We start from the raw sequence: 16,978 nt of genomic DNA on the forward strand, positions 1-16,978 counted from the left end.
CCCCTAAATAACTTGTGTGTTTGTCATATCCATTTCTGGCTGTTGTCTCATCCTCCCTCCTCCTTGATCCCTGGCGGTCATCTTTTCCTTCTTCCCTCCTGGACCATGGTGATCCTTTATCACTCCCTTTCTCTCTACTTCTGTCTAGCACAGTTCCTGGGGATCCTCTCCTTCTCTAGCTTGACAGGCTGCCATCTACTCTTACTTCCCTGAACCACATCAATCGTGGATTCCTTCTCTCTTTATACTCCTTTTCTTCTGGCATTCTTGTCCCACTCCTCCTCCCCTGCCTCTTCCTCCTTATACTCTCAACCCATTTTCTCCTGTCTTCCTTTGAACCATTCTACTCACTTTTCTGTGGCAGCTTTTCTCTATCAGGCCAGTGGCAGAGCACATGTCAAAAAGAGGAAATATCTCTCACCACTGATAATCCAGCTTTCTTCTGCTTTTCTCAGTGTGCAGCAGAGGCTGAAAAGGTTTTAAAACAGCCGCAATTGGCCCCTCTTTTCCCCACATCCTCAAGAATTGCAGCAATGGGGTTTATGATTCAAGGGCTGCAGTCATACGGCCACTAAAGTGCAGCAATGTGGTTTGAGGCTATGAACAGCCCCTCCTCCTCTTGGTCTGCAGCAATGTGGGGTTAGTTTTTCAGGGCTATAATAGGCCCTTCCTTTCTCATGCTCCTGACTACACAGCCTACTCATTTTCTCCTTAGCTAAACTTTCTGGCATCTCTTCTGGAGAACCCCATGGGATGGTCTCACAGACCCCAAGGTTGGGAACCACTGGTCTACTGTGTAGAGATCGCATGTCTGAGTAAAGATATAAAGCCAGTTCTTCCACTGGCTTTTGGGCTAGCCCTCTAACCATGGTGCTTCAATTTGGCAATGTACAGTAAGATATGTTATTACTTTTTCCTACTTTGGAGACTACCATACAGCAGGACACTGATGTGGTATCCTAAGAAGTGTTTCAAGCTTTTCTGAAGTGTTATGACTAAAGTGTATTTAGCATTTGCCTGAAGGTAAGCTGCTACAGAAAAAATAGTTGCTTCTAGAGTTTGAAAGAAAGCATGGGAGTGAGAAGCCTGATTATGTAAGAGAGAGCATGGGAGTGGGAAGCCAGTGTGTGTGTGTGTGTGCATGCATGAGAGAGAGACTGGTTGGTAAGGTGATTGTGTGTGTGAGAGAAAGAGACTGGTGTGTGTGAATGTGAAAGAGAGAATGTGATTCGGGGAATGAGAAGCCTGTGCAGTGGAGAGCGAGCATGGAAATGAGAGAGAGAGACTGGTGTGTGTGTGTGTGTGTGTGTGTGTGTGTGTGTGTGTGTGTGTGTGTGTGTGTGTGTGTGTGTAACAGAGAGAAAGTGATTATGGGAATGAGAAGCCTGTGCATGTGAAGAGAGTGAGCATGGGAGTGAGAAACTTGGGTGTGTATGAGACACAGCATGGGAGGGAGAAGCCTGTATATCTGAAAGAGAACATGGGAATGGGAAGCCTGTGTGTGTATGCATGAGAGACATCAGGTGACTGGTGTGTGTTTGTGTGTGTCTGTGAGAGAAAGAAAGTGATTATGGGAATGAGAAGCCTGTGCATGTGGAGATAACAAGCATGGGAGTGAGAGACTGGTGAGTGTGTGTGTGTGTGTGTGTGTGTGTGTGTGTGTGAGACAGAGAAAGTGATTATGAGAGTGAGAAGCCCATATATGTAAGTAGAACACAGGAGTGGGAAGCCTGTGTGTGTGTATGGCATGAGAGAAACTGTTCAGGAAGGTGACTGGTGTGTGTGTGTGTCAAAGACTGTTTGGGAGATGATTGGTGTGTGAGAGACAGAAACTGGTCATGGGGGCATGACTGTGTGTGAGAGACATGGAACTAAGGAAGAGGACCATGAGTATAGAGCTTAGCCTCTATTGCTGCTTCTGCTGTGTGCTATCGCCTGCATGGAAGAGGAGTAGGAGAGCTGCTGGAGGGGGTAAGTAAAGGTGGCTTTTTAAGTTTATTTTTCTTGATTGACTGCCATTTTAATTATTTAATATTATGTGATGTGTCTGCTTTTTTTTTGAAATATTTTATTGGTGTTTGGAGAATTTTTAATAGTTTTTAATGAGTTTTTAATTGTTGGATGTTATTCTGTTCATAGCTGTTTTGAAACATTTATTCTGCTTATTAGTATAGTTTTACAATTATTTCTGTGTGGGGATCTATAGCTGCTTGCTAGTTCTGTTTTCCTAATAAGAGGTGTATTGGTTTTTAGGGCCTGATTTAATATTTGTAGTGTTGCCTTTTCATAGATAAGGTTGCTCCTGTTTGAGTGTATTCCATAATACAGGTGTAACTGTGTGCGGATTAGTTTATGTGCATTACTACAGATCCTGGGAGTATGTTAGGTTGGTTCTGTGTCTGTTACCGAGATGAGATATTTTACTAGCATGTAAGCGTTTTATCAGTCTTATTTGTTGTGTTTTCTCAAGAGGATATGCATTGGTAGTAAACTGCTGTCTTTTCATAAGTAGGGCTATTGAGCCTGGAAGTAGAAGGAGTTTGAGTAACTGTTACTGCGATGACACCAGAACCAGAATATCTTTTTTGTAGGGTGAGTTGTATGGGAAATGTCATAATTTTGCTTTACATCCATTATTGTGGGTCAAGGGGGTTCCCGTCGATGCAAACTGTACTTTTACATCTAGCCCCGTAACGATCATGGGTCAGTGTGTCATGCATGTGAGAACCATCTGTCAGGTGTGTCCCGACAGAAAAAAGGTTGAGAACCACTGCTCTAGAGTACCTGGAGGCCCGCTTTGACACCAAACAGAAACTGATGGAACAATTACGACGATTGATGACCAATACACGCCCCAAGGTATGGGACTATCTTAAAGCCCTCTGCCTCATGGCATCAACCCTGGAGGTCGTCCCATGGGCAAGAGCCCTTATGCGACCGCTCCAGTGCTCCTTACTGTCATCATAAGAACATAAGAAAATGCCATACTGGGTCAGACCAAGGGTCCATCAAGCCCAGCATCCTGTTTCCAACAGTGGCCAATCCAGGCCATAAGAACCTGGCAAGTACCCAAAAACTAAGTCTATTCCATGTAACCATTGCTAATGGCAGTGGCTATTCTCTAAGTGAACTTAATAGCAGGTAATGGACTTCTCCTCCAAGAACTTATCCAATCCTTTTTTAAACACAGCTATATTAACTGCACTAACCACATCCTCCGGCAACAAATTCCAGAGTCTAATTGTGCGTTGAGTAAAAAAGAACTTTCTCCGATTAGTTTTAAATGTGCCCCATGCTAACTTCATGGAGTGCCCCCTAGTCTTTCTACTATCCGAAAGAGTAAATAACCGATTCACATCTACCCGTTCTAGACCTCTCATGATTTTAAACACCTCTATCATATCCCCATACCTGACCATGAGACTACAGAGGAGCCATTATCATTACCAGCATGAAGCATGGGTGCAGACTGATCAGCTGACCTTCCTTCAACTGCTAGTAAGTCCCAATTTATTGTTTGCAAGAATAAGTAGCAAAGCCTTGCTTTCTGTTTATATTTCCTACTCTAACGATCTCTAGTGAATGCAAAATATAGATTTCTGTATAATCAAATGCTATATTTGCAGTCCTTAATAAAATAGTTTATTTAGGTGACATTCTGGTCTACAAGAATTATTTGGTTTCATTTACAAGACTGATTAAATATTTTGGCATTATCACTTTTATAGCTAATTCCCCATATAAAACATAACTTTTCTATCTTAATTTACATTTTCAGATTTATCAAATGCCTCTCCCATAGGTTACAGAGCAGTATACAAAGTCAACTATAAATCAGATAGAAATTCAAACAATGCAAAACATAACAGGACACAGTATAATACATTAATTGAAAGCTTTAATAAAAAGCCAGGCTATATATTGCGTCTGAAAGAAAGATAGATAGCAGAAATATCTCTTATTCTAAGAATATAAAGTAAGAAATTCCACAGTGAGGGACCCAAATAAAAAAGGACCCTTTTTTCAGTTGCCATTAAATCGATACCCTTAGAATCTTTAAAAGAATACTTTGGGAGGAACGACAAGACCTAGCGAGAGAGTAAACTCACAGTCAGAGAGAGGGGCAGGCGAAGAATTATGAAGTATTTGAACCACTAAAAAATAGAATCTCAAAATCAATTTATGTTATAGGCTACATTTGACTCCAAATAGCAATGTGTTAAAATTAGGATGTTTGTACCTCTTCCTATTCAATACTCGAAAGTAGAACATATATCCTTCCACACATTTGATAAAGAAAGGAATTATAGCTGCACACCGGCAATAGGTTATGATGACTTTTTTTTTTTTTTTTTAAATCTTCAATTGTAAATTTCACTTGCTCAGTTTGGACAAAAAATACAACCTATTTTCTTTAGGTGGCATGTGTGTCAGTCCCAATTGCTGTCAAATGTACCAAATTCTAGAAACTTTTAGCAATTGAGAAACTAGGAGAAAAATCTACAAAATATTAGACGAAGTCTTTTGTGCTTGATTAACTCAGAGGGTTGTCATTTTAAACCCAAATGTCCCACACCATAAACAGGTTGCTCTGAGATCTGCCTTTTTTTCATCAAGTGGAATTTGAGAAATCTAGGTTTAAGGAATGCCATGCACTTCAGCAGTTAAAAATTTATAAACATAAAAAGCCCCGGCATTCTGACATATTGGCACTATATCATGAAGACCACTAAACAGACAGCTTCATGATAGATGTTGATACTTGGAGCATTGATATCAGCATAAAGATTAGTATATGAGGTGTTCACGTCCATTTGAATGTTGACAGAGATAAAGGGTCACCATGTACACTGATATATCAACAGTAATGCTGATCTAAAGAAGTACAGAAGGCTGCGGTATTAAGTCCTTGCTGGTCTGGAAGAGCTGAAATTCAACTGAGGACAAGAATAGTAACCCATTTTTATGCTCACATTAATCCTGTATTAAGAAGAAAGACTGTTCTTAACATGGATGTTCACATCAATAAGGATATTGATATGGATAATGAAACTAAAATGAAGAACTAGAAAACACTTGATCATATAAACATTATGGATCCAATGTGTAAGGAAATTTGGAATTATGTATGCCCAAGGAACAGCTAACACTACACCAAAGCTTTTCTATGACATCATCCCACTGTTATATGAAACATAGGAGGTTATTTCTTTGTTGATTTTCACCTACATCAGATTTTTTTTTTGTTCAGACCCTGGAATATCAGGGGCAGCTTAAACCAAGCGACAAAATTGTCAGTACTTTCTACTGTAGCCTGGGGATTCTGGAATAGAAGAACAGCAACATGCTGAGAACCAGGGAAGCCAGAGCTCAAATCCCACTTCTCCCATTGATCCTCCTTGTGACATACTCCACTATCTTAGGTATAAATTTAGATTGCAAACCTGCTGAGATAGGGACTTACAGGCAAGTGCTGAGAGCAGAAAACATTGCAAAAGGATCCTGGCAGCACCAAGACATACCCTGCTAAAGAACTCAATTGGTCATGACTTCTAGAGCAGCTGAACTTCAAGCAATATAAATATCACTTCAGGGATATATCATGTGGCTTAGACATTTCTGTTGAGGGAAAGCTAACCAGCTTCATAACGCAGCAATGAACACATGAGCTGTGTTAATAAAGTCTTGGCATAATTCTTGTTGTCTTCTAGTTAATTTATACTTAGCTAAGAAGCCTGGGTATGAGAGAAGTATTCCAAAAATGGGTTTCCCTAACATAAGGAATATTTTCCACATACATGCACACAAGTGCTCTGAACAACTGAGAAAGTAAAACAAAATTTATACATCACCAAACTATGTTAAAAAAAAAAAAAAAGTTAGTCAGCTATGGAAGGTAATGTGGGTGCTCATAAGCCCTTAGTTGCAGTGGAACCATTTTTGACATGTCACACAAGAAGTCATTATTCCTATTAGCCTAAGTTTTTGATTTTTGATCACAGGCAGCCTTTAACAAGTATAACATTGTAAGATGACATTTGTGCTACAACTTTGTACTTGTTTTCCTAGACAATTGGACACTATAAGCTAGATAAAAATGCAGAAAAAAAACTGGACCACAGGGTCATAAAAACATATCCAATAAAAAAAAAAACATATCCAAAAAATAAAACATTGCCAATAATATTTGCTAAACTAGATTACTGCAACTCTTTGCTTTTAGGTCTTCCATCATCTCACACTAAACCCCTTCAGATGGTCCAAAACACGGCTGCGAGAATATTAACTAACACACGGAGAAGAGACCACATATCACCAATTCTCAAAGACATGCACTGGCTGCCAATTCACTACAGAATCATATATAAGTCCATAACCACTATTTTCAAAGCTATACATCAACAATCTCAGCTCAACCTTCAAATTCCTCTCAAAAAATTCACGTCCATAAGACCAATCAGAGAGTCCTATAGAGAAACCCTACAAGTACCACACTCCAAATCCATGAAGCACATAACCGCCAGAGACAGGGCTTTCTCCACTGCAGGACCAACACTGTGGAACTCCATCCCACCAGATTTGCGACAGGAACCATGCCTTCCTCCTTTTAGGAAAAGACTTAAAACGTGGCTATTCATGAAAGCATTTCCTGAACTAAACTGAACCTATTCCATTATCAACCAGTCGCCCAGACTTTGCCTTAATCATGGTAATTAACATCCCTACCTCTTAAGGGCAATTCATCAATGCTATAAGCACATTGACTGGCATATATGTTCTTTCTATTTAAACCCCTGCTTCTTTTCTCCGATCCAAGTTACTTTATTCCCTTGTTTTATTGTAACTGCATTCCTTAGCCTTCACTTGTTTTATGTTTTTTACTACTATTATTATTATCATTTATTACTAAATGTTATTTTTTGACTTTGTTCCCTATCCACTTGTTAATTGTAAACCGACATGATGCGATATTTATCGCAAATGCCGGTATAGAAAAACTTTAAATAAATAAATATCCAGAATAAGGACAAGGCCAGTTAACATTCCATCTAAAGTTATAAAAATCATTCTTAGTATAGACAAGGCTGCTAACACCACAACATTCTAAGAAAACATTTACATACAAAGGAAAGGATTAATTAGCATGGAGACAGAGCAAAGATGACCATTCAGGTTATTTGTTTATAATAGAAAGTTAACCAAATGTTGACAATTATGTAACAGTTTAGGGGTTGAAAATATACAATTGTCAGAGGGAGGAGCCAAGATAGCGGCTTGCGCACAATGCTGCCAGCTCGCTATTTTCTTTGAGAATTTTTGCTTGCTTTTTTTGATTTAAAATGCCTGCGAAGAGGAAGGGGAGAATTAGAACCTATCCCTCAGTCTCATCATCCTTACTCGGGCAGAAAAAAACAATCCTGCAGTTCACAGCTACGACACTGCAACTTGAAGCCCAAGTTCCGGCTGTTGCAGCGAGTGGAGGAGAACCTGCCCTGGCTTCAGAGGAGGTGTCATTGAGCCCCCAGGATGAACGTCAACCACCGGCTGTACCGGCAGACTTGTCGCAGCACCCCACGTGGAGCCCGAAGGAGGGAGTCCAATTGTCTGAGGTCGAGGGAGTAGGGCATTGGAAGTGCCCGTGCTTAGTTCCTCACTGATCAACAGAGAGTGTGCCGGTGCATCTGTGCTGGCTAATATGATTACCCGGGCTGAGAGTGGAGGTGAGAGATTGTTTGCTGGGACTCTCCCATCTAACGGTTTACCAGCTTGTTTGGAGAAGCCTGTGGTGATTACCTTAGACTCCTTATGGGATTTAATGTCCTCTAAGAGAAAAGCTCTCTCAGATTGCTCTTTGAAGATCAACTCATAGCAGCAAGTGGATTCTATTGCTAAGTATAATGAAGTTCATTGGCAAGAAATTTCTGATTAAAAGTTTAAGAATGTGGAAGAAGGAATACATGTTAAAGGTGTTCTGTCAACGATCATTCAAGATGGTAGTGTCTTAAACAGGAAAGTGGAAATTACAGAAAACTAGCATTTGAATTTGCGAGTATTGAATTTTCCCAGGGTTGTGGGAGAGATTCCGCGAATTACTATAAAGATATTTAATTGGAGTTTACGAGTGAATCTGCTCCCCTCCCCCACCCCCGGATAAAGTGTATTTTCTACCTTCACTTTCTCTAGTGCTCAATTTCAGTTCCCTCCTGTAGATTTAAACTTATCTGTTTATTTAGTCATCTAATTTTGAAATATCTGAAAGAGCCACTTTGCTAATATCTGTTTACTGAAAAAGATCTTAGTATTGTTATGAAATTATTTTAAGAAATCAAATGCATTATTCATGGGGCAAAATGTTAGGATTTTTCTTGACTTAACGAAATCAACTCAGGAGAGAAGAAAGGGATTCTTGGCTTTGCGCCAAGATCCCTTAGCAATTAGAGCAACCTTCTTCCTAAGGTTTCCGTGTAAATGTATTGTTACGTATAATAGAGATAATTACATATTTCTCACCAGAGCAGCTCAAAAGTTTTATAGATTCTAAGACGACTATGTTCCAAGCAAGTAATGTCTAGGTTAACTATCATCCTAAATGGATGTGTGCATGCCATATAAGCTAAGTCATTGCCATTTTTAGTTTCCTGTGATTTTCTCCTTTTTTGCTGATCTCCTCCTCCCCATGAATGGTGGTCTAATGGGTATTGGATTTCTTTTGTATAATGTGAATTTCTTTATTTATTGTATTTTCCTTTCCTTAATACCATATTTCTGCACAAAGTGGATACTTTTGAAAGCTGTAAAATTAGTAAAAGAAAATAAAAATAAAATAAAAAACGAATATACAATTGTAAATTCTATTTAATGCTTTATCAGTAAAATAGTTTGAGAGGGAGTTTATGCTGGTGCTTGCTTGGCACTATTCCTCTCCATAAGGTACCTTATTAAGCATTTAAGACTTATTTTATAGCATTTAATAAAACACTTTTCTCTACAGCTGTTGGATCTAAGCATCTATTTTCAGAGAATTACAATAAAGGCACAAACTTTCATTTTAAGATCATCTTACATAAGTAGTAAGGAGATATTGTATTGTTCATAACTACAAGATATTATAGGAAACCATCTGTGATAGTCGTTGGGATATTCATAACTGAAGTTTCCCCAAGCTTCATATTTACATAAAGATTATTCCACATCATAAAGCTTTATTAGAAAAATGTTATGTCTCATTTTACAGAACTGCATCATGTTCATTATAACCAGTACGAATTTTTTTTAAATACCTTTCTACAATGTTGAGGCAGGAGACCCCATCCTGGCCGCCTACAGCATACAGGTACCCACCAAGAACTGCCACGCCAACACTGGTCCTGCACGTACTGGTTGGAGCAACATCGCTGCTCCACTGATTCGTCTTTGGGTCATACCTGTAAAGGTTTGTCAGACTGTCATTTTGAAGCTTGCAGTCAGGCTGCCTCTCTCTCTCTCCTTTACTTCTTAAGATACAGGGTCATGTTTTCAGCAGGCAAAGAACAGGAAAAAACGTTCTCAGTGAGATGGAGCAGATGCAACCTTAGTTACATCCTGTAATCTTCATCTCCCTACTCAGATTTCAGAATTTTAAGAAATGCAAATAACGTACACAGAATGACTGAGGACTATAGCAATGCGCTGCTTTTCAATTTAGGATCTGCGGCCTTTTCTCCACGAGAAAAGTCCCCCCACAATATTGGACCCCTCCCAAGATAGATTATAGCGGCTTGGTAAATCCAGGCCTTAGATTGTAAACTCTCTGGAGACAGGAAAAAATCCTACACTACCAGATTGTAATCCACTTTGAAGTGGCTGAGCAGTCACAAAAGGTGAAATATAAATTTATAAGCCAGCAAAGCTCATCACACTTGCTAGAAATGAAAAAATAATGCATGACAAGGCAACACAGCTGTTCAAGCCATTGTCACTGGCAAAAAGGAGCAATGCAATCAGAAGACACCACCTTGCCCGTAACAAAGAAACTAAGAGTGGTGTAAGGTGATGAGGAACAAAACAGATGTCTTGCAAGTCACACAGAGAGGGGCGGAACAGGAAGAAACAGAAGTAAACAAAGAAGTAAACAAAGAGGATAGGCTAATAATGGAGTAAAAAAGAAAGGAAAAACTGGTTCTTACCTGCTAATTTTCTTTCCTCAAATCCTACCAGACCAGTCTAGACAGTTGGAATTTTCTCCCTTACCAGAAGATGGAGAAAGAACAAAAGCTTTATTGTACGCTTGGTACTTAATGTGACATGTGCAGTATCTTAGTAACTACATAAAGTATCAAAACTAATACTTCCCCCCCCCCCACCCCCTTGAGCAAGGGGGAAAACAATTTGTCAATGAACCTCTAAGCTACACTTTATGCCCCTTTCAAGGAGAGGGCATGAATGTCCCAAGACAAAAAACAATCATTAAGAGTCAAACATTTCCTATACATACAGTTGTGATAAGTTTACATACTGCTAGCAGAATTTGTAAGATGTGTATCATTAAGAAAACATGAGTGATCAGACAAAACATATTTGTTATTTTTAATTTGTTTCAAATTAAACTTATACATCATAGAAAAATACAATCAAACTGTAGCAATAAAGGAAATAATAAAATGGTTCTGTTCCAAAGTTCGCATAACCTTGAATGTTTGGGCTGATAATACACACTTATGTTGACACACACAGGTTGAGTTGGCAATGAAGGACAGGTATTCCTCACCTGTGCCTTGTGACTGTAATAATTAATGTCTGGGTATAAATGATCAATGAGTTTCTTAGCTTATGAGAAACCCTTGTGCATTTCATCCAGGGCTGCACTGACTTTGGTGGTTACTGAAACAAGGGGAAAGCAAAAAAACTATCAAAGGATCTGCTAGCAAAAGTAGTAAAACTTTATACATCAGAAAAAGGATATAGAGATATATCCAAAGATTTGAAAATGCCAATCAGTACCGATGAAACTGAGCAACATGTGGAAAATTATGGGTTCTGTTAATACCAAACCATTATCAGGTAGACCAAGAAAGATTTCAGACAATTACTAGGAAAACTGTTGGGATGCAAATAAAAACCCACAAGCAACTTCTACTAAAATACAAGCGTCTTTGAAAAAGTGGTGTGGGTGTTTCAGCATGCACAAGAAGGAGATACTTGAACAAAAATGGACTGTATGGTAGAGTGGCCAGAAAAAAAAAAAAAAAGTCATTGCTGCACCACCACCACAAAAAAAAAAAAAAAAGCCCGCTTACAATACACCAGTCAGCACTTAGAGAAGCCTCAAAGCATCTGGAACAAAATAATTTGGAGTGATGAGACCAAAACCGAACTTTATGGTCACAATCCTAAATGCTAGGTTTGGAGAGGAGTCAACAAGGCCTATGAAGAGAAGCACACCATCCCTACCACGAAGCATGGAGGTGGATCGCTGCTGTTTTACGAGTGCGTGAGCTACAGTGGCACCGGGAATTTAGTAGAAATTGATGGGATGAATGCAGCTTATCAGAAAATACTGGAGAAACTACATTCAGCCAGGAAACTGTGCAGGGGGGGGGGTGCACTTGGCCTTTCCAAGATGACAATGATCTGAAAATGAAGGCTAAGTCAACCCTTCAGTGGCTGCAGAAGAAAGGGAAAGTTCTGGAGTGGCCATCATTGGGGCTGATGCAATGAGATGCGTACTAAGCACCCGTTTTCCTAATGCACACGCAGCCACATCTCCTAGGTGCCCAATGTAGTATTTAAATGAGGGGCTGCGTAAAAAAATAAAAAATAAAAAAGGACACGTTAGGGGAGACTTGTGCGTCCTTACCGCCAAAATGCATCGGGTGCCCACAACTGCAATAGGCGCTCACTATGTGCGTCCATTTTTATCCCACTTCTTCTGGCCAATTTTGCTCAGCTTGCTGAAGACATCCATAGCTAAGCACTCCTCGCTATGGGTGTCTAAATTGTGCATCTAGAAGAAGGGGTTTTTTTTTTAGGTTTGTTTTTGTTTTAAATCAAGCCAATATACGTTTATTTTTCAACACTGCAAGCATTAAATTTAAATGTCACAATGATACTAAGTAGGAGGAACCACAGAGGACCATATTTTTATATTTCTCATGAGTCCTTCACTTGCAGATTAATTTTACGCCACCTCCGAGGCTGGAGGTAAATTTGCTGCATTAAAAAGTGCTTTGGGTGCCCAGCGATTTTCTGCATCGGGGATAAGAGCTAATAGCCTCATCTCATGTGATGAGTGCTATAAGATATGCATTTGTTTAGGTGTGCGTTTTGGACACGCTAATCTCCTTCTTGCATCAGGTGCTAGTCTAGGGTGTCCAAGACGTGCATCCAACAGCAGGTAAACCCTGTGCGCTAGACTGAGTGCATTTTATTGCATTGGCCCCACAGTCTCCTGACCTCAACATCAAGCAGCCATTTTGGGAAGAACTCAAACATGCAGTTCATGCTAGACAACCAAAGCATTTATAGGATCTGGAAGCTTTTTGCTAAGAGGAATGGGCAGCTTTACTGCCTAACAAAATAAAGAGCCTCATTCACAATCATCACAAAAGACTGTAAGTCTTCATTGATCCAAAAAAAAAAAAGGGGGGTAATACACGATACTATGAACTAAGGTTATGCAAACTTTTGAAGAGGACCATATTATTTCCTTTACTGCTATGGTTTAAATGGTTGTGCTATTCTGTGATGCACGATATTTTTAATGTGTTTCAAATTAAACAGACGTGTTTTGTCTAATCACTTATGTTTTCTTAAAATGCTACAAGTTTTACAAATTCTGCCAGAGGTATGCAAACTTATGAGCACAACCTTACATACATACAGAAGAGCAGTGTTGAGTCCAAAAGAGGAACACACTGGCCTGGTCTGGTAGGATTCAAGGAAACAAAGTTAGCAGGTAAGAACCAATTTTTCCTTCCTAATCATCCACCAAACCAGTCTAGACAGTTGAGATGTGCCCAAGCCACTGTAAACTGGGAGAGAGCATGAAAGACCTGCTCGCAAAATGACCACCATAAAAGGTGGCAACATTTGAAGCATGAACATCCAAGCTATGACGACGAAGAAGGTGGTATACCATGAAAACCAAGCCACTGCTAAACATGTGCTCACGAAAACGCTTAACATAATGGAGTGAGCTTTCAGGCCCCCAGGAACCATCAGGCTTTTGGAAATATAGGCTGACACAATCTCCTGTTTGAACCAACTGGTGAAAATAGCTTAAGAAGCCTGTATACCCCTTCTAAGACCCTAAAACAAGATAAGATCTGATCACCTGCATGCATTTTTTACCTATAAATATTGAAACAGAACTAATGTACAACTAGTACATGAAATTCCCTGCATAGATCTTTTACAACACAACCAGACCACTAATTGATCCAGGTGGAACAAAATCCACTTTAGGAAAAAAGGAAGGAACTGAATAAATCGAAACCCTCTTACAAAAAATTCAAGAAAGGATCCCTGCAGGACTAAATAAATAGCAAGCCTAATTTAGGGACCTCAGCTTTAGGTATCTAAGTATCAGGACACAGCACCTTGATGAATTATATAACTACAAGACAAACCAAGTTGAAATTCCACATATGTACCAGCTTCCTGAAATGGAGAATGCATAAGTTTCATAGCCCTCTAAAATCTGAGCACATCTGGAATAAAAGGCAAAGACTCTGTACTTTACCTCCGTAACCAGAGAGCGCAGTGACTTGTGCTGTAAGATAATTGCTTAGGCCAACCCTTTCTGCAGTTCTTTCCACAGAACAGAAAGAATGGAAGAAACATACCACAAAAGGAGATAACTCAGCTTTATGACACCAGGTCACAAACACCTTCCATGCCTGAACATAAGCCAAAGAAATAGATGCCTTCCTAGCCTGCAGCAAGTTTGAGAAAACCTCCAAATTCCCTTTTCTTCACAGCCTTCCCCTCTCAAGAACCATGCCTCAAAACAAAGTGACCCACTGGCTTCTGGATACAGAAGACTTGGGAACATATGCGAGCCACAGAGGACCCTCTATCCTGAATCTAAAACAGCTTGGCAAACCATTCCCATACAACTCTCAACCCACTCAAGCACTTTCCCTATCAGAGGCCATGGCCAAAAAAAAAAAACCACGTACAGAAGGCAAATTTGAGGCCAAGGTTGTGGCAGGGTGACCAAACCCTTCACCCCTAGATCTTTTTTGGTGACCTAAAAACTGCCAAATTCATATAAGACATCCCCCACACCTGGAGCTGATATTTGTAATTGCCTCCCTTGCTAGTATTATCCAGGAACCAACCCTTGCCTGCTCCAAAAAAAATCTGTTTGCACCTTTTCTATCCCAGCAAGAAGAAAGTTGCCAGTTCTCAAGATAGTATGCCACCCAATGGAACAACCAACTCATGTCCAATGCCACCATCTGACTTCTGGTTCCACCTTGTTTGTTCACGTATACCATGGCTGTCACTGGTCCGACAGAACCCTCACCACCAATCCTTGATAAGAGGCAGAAAAGGCTATTAGCGCTCCTCTAATCACCCTCATCTCCAAACAAATAATGGAACAGAATGCTTCTGCTACATTCCAAAGACCTTGAAAAATCTGTCCTTGTCAAATAGCTTCCCAGATCTTTAGGCTGGCAGCTGTGGTCACTATTATCTTGTCTGGAAACTCCAAAACCACCCTCTGACAAATTCAGATCTGAGAGCCATCAGGACAGACCTAACTTCACTTCCCCGCCCAAAAGGGGTAACTTGACCTCATAATTTTGCAATTGTGGATTCCATCTCGACAGAAGAGCCCTCTGCAATGGCCACAAGCCGCTGTCCAAGGAATCAGATCTAGAAGTTGAAGCCATCAAGTACAGAACTTGAAGATAATCCCAGGCCCTGGAACACCCCATTTGCAGCAAATTGATATTCCCAGGTAGTCACCCATCTACAGTATTAATCAGGCCCAATCCAACTTAGTTTCTGAAATCAGATGAGATTCGGTACCCTCAGGTGGTGTGGCTGTAGGCTCTTACCCTTGAGATGAATAAAACCTGCTTTTGGGAAAGTTGATAAGAATACCATAGTCCCTCCTTTTCGCAGAGCCGCTGTAACTACAACTATGATCTTTGAAAAAGGTGCAAGGAGCTGTCGCTAGACCAAATAGCAGGACCTGAAACTAAGTGATCTCTGAGAACTGCAAATCGGAGAAAGCTTTAATGATCTTTTTGGATCAATATGAGCAGAGAAGCATCCAACAGGACCAGGGATGCTAGAATTCCCACTTCTTTACAGACGCAATCACTGATGGAAGAGACTTCATGCGAAAATAGGTACCTTCAAGGGCACGTTTTTTTTGTAATAGCGCCGCTAGCGGAATCACAGCTGCCAACCGGATAAGGCCATACAAAGCCCATTTCACCTCTTGCAGCTTTACACAGGAAGAACAAAAATTATGAATGCATCAACTATTGGGCTAGCAAAGTCTAAGGCAAGAACGTTTCTTATTGATCAGCAGTTATTTGGGCCCAATCCTCAAAATGTTTGGATAAGCAACCCCCAAAATGAAGAGAAATTCTACTGATCTTCACTGAGAAGACTCAGACTTGTTAATATATTGCATCTATGACAAGGAACTCTTCTCCGGTCACTGCCTGGACTCATGGAACTTAATGACAGGGAATGCTTCAGGTGTGGATTTGGGTTCATCTTCTGATACTTTGTGAGCCTTAGACTTGCTGAGAAGCTTAAGTTCTCCAAAACTTTTTTCCCTAAAAGGCAAAGTATCCTAAATGAGAATTGGACCAAACATTCACCACCCATTCAGAAGACCAGCATAAATGCCTAGCCGTTACCACAGAAGTACTAATCAAATCATACAAGGCTATAAAAGTGATACTTGCTTCCAGCTGTTCTACCTGCCAAACAGTATCCGAGAAGCTAGAAACAGGATCTGAAAAACAGCATAAGCATGCCTGCACCATGACAACTAAAACAAATCGGAACTCTAAAAAGCTAGGGCTGAAACCTCAAAGATACACGTTTCAAGAGGACTTATCTCCCTTCCTGGAGCATTCCCCTTAGAAATTTAGCAATACTAACGTCTCCATTGGGAGCGAATGTAATATTACCATTGCACATCTCTGGTGTGTCCCATTCTGTCGCTACCAGAGCTTTGGCCGACCTACGAAATGGGAAAAAAAACCCACAAAAAAAAACAACTTTGCAGGATCTCTAAGACCCCTTCCCCTTCCTGCTCAGACTTTGCCGGATTAGTCTTAATATTCAACTTTGCCAGGGATGGAATAAACTGTGGTTAACCCTCTCTTTAACAAATAATTTGACCACCCTAAAAACAACTTCTCAGGACATTTTCCTCCTTATCCAGCAGACGCTCAGCGTGAGGGGAAAAAGAGCAAGCCCCAATGAAGCCCCTAGTGCCCCAGCAGAACTGGACCTATTTTAAAGAAAAAAAGCAGTGCTCAGGAACACCACAAAGCCCGAGAAAAAGGCACCTGTGGGGCTTGCTGCCACCACACCTGAAGAGCAAAGCTTTCAGCCCCTTGCTTCCACAGTGCAATGCCTTCCAGAGTCAGAAACTGGCAAGCCTGGGAAGAATTAACTGCACTCCCTCCACATCAGGAGCACACAAAATGGCCACTGCTGCTACTCTGCCTGGATCCCCCTATAGAGTCCTTTACAAAATTCCAGTTACCTGGCCATAGCACTCCCCCCACCCAGGCTCAACATCTGAGGGGCTCCCCCTGCATACAGAGACTACCACCCACGGGACATTCTTTTCCCAAGCTCCTATACCAATGTGCCATGTTGAAGAAAACAAAAACAAGAATTCAGTGCTCACCCAGTCTTTCCTGTGGTGAGAACCAAAATTAGGCAAACTGGTCCTGCACTGCAAGACACTTGCCACCAAGAAGTGCAAGCAGTTCTACCATCAAACTCCCTTCCC

General features: G+C 40.5%; 1 protein-coding gene across 8 annotated transcripts in view; it reads right to left on the reverse strand.

Moving 5' to 3' along the window:
• Positions 1-16,978, reverse strand: part of KLHL20 (kelch like family member 20) — a 139,721-nt gene that overhangs the window by 61,159 nt on the left and 61,584 nt on the right. For all 8 annotated transcript variants that reach the window (XR_003859083.1, XR_003859082.1, XM_029618963.1 and 5 more), the window contains one exon: positions 9,282-9,425. Coding sequence is in view for 6 of the 8 variants with exons in the window: in XM_029618963.1 (XP_029474823.1) it covers positions 9,282-9,425 (144 nt within the window). In the remaining 2 variants the exon portion in view is untranslated. The remainder of the gene's footprint in view (positions 1-9,281; positions 9,426-16,978) is intronic.

Source organism: Rhinatrema bivittatum, chromosome 10 (genome assembly GCF_901001135.1).
Source record: "Rhinatrema bivittatum chromosome 10, aRhiBiv1.1, whole genome shotgun sequence".
In the NCBI taxonomy this organism is placed as follows: domain Eukaryota; kingdom Metazoa; phylum Chordata; class Amphibia; order Gymnophiona; family Rhinatrematidae; genus Rhinatrema; species Rhinatrema bivittatum.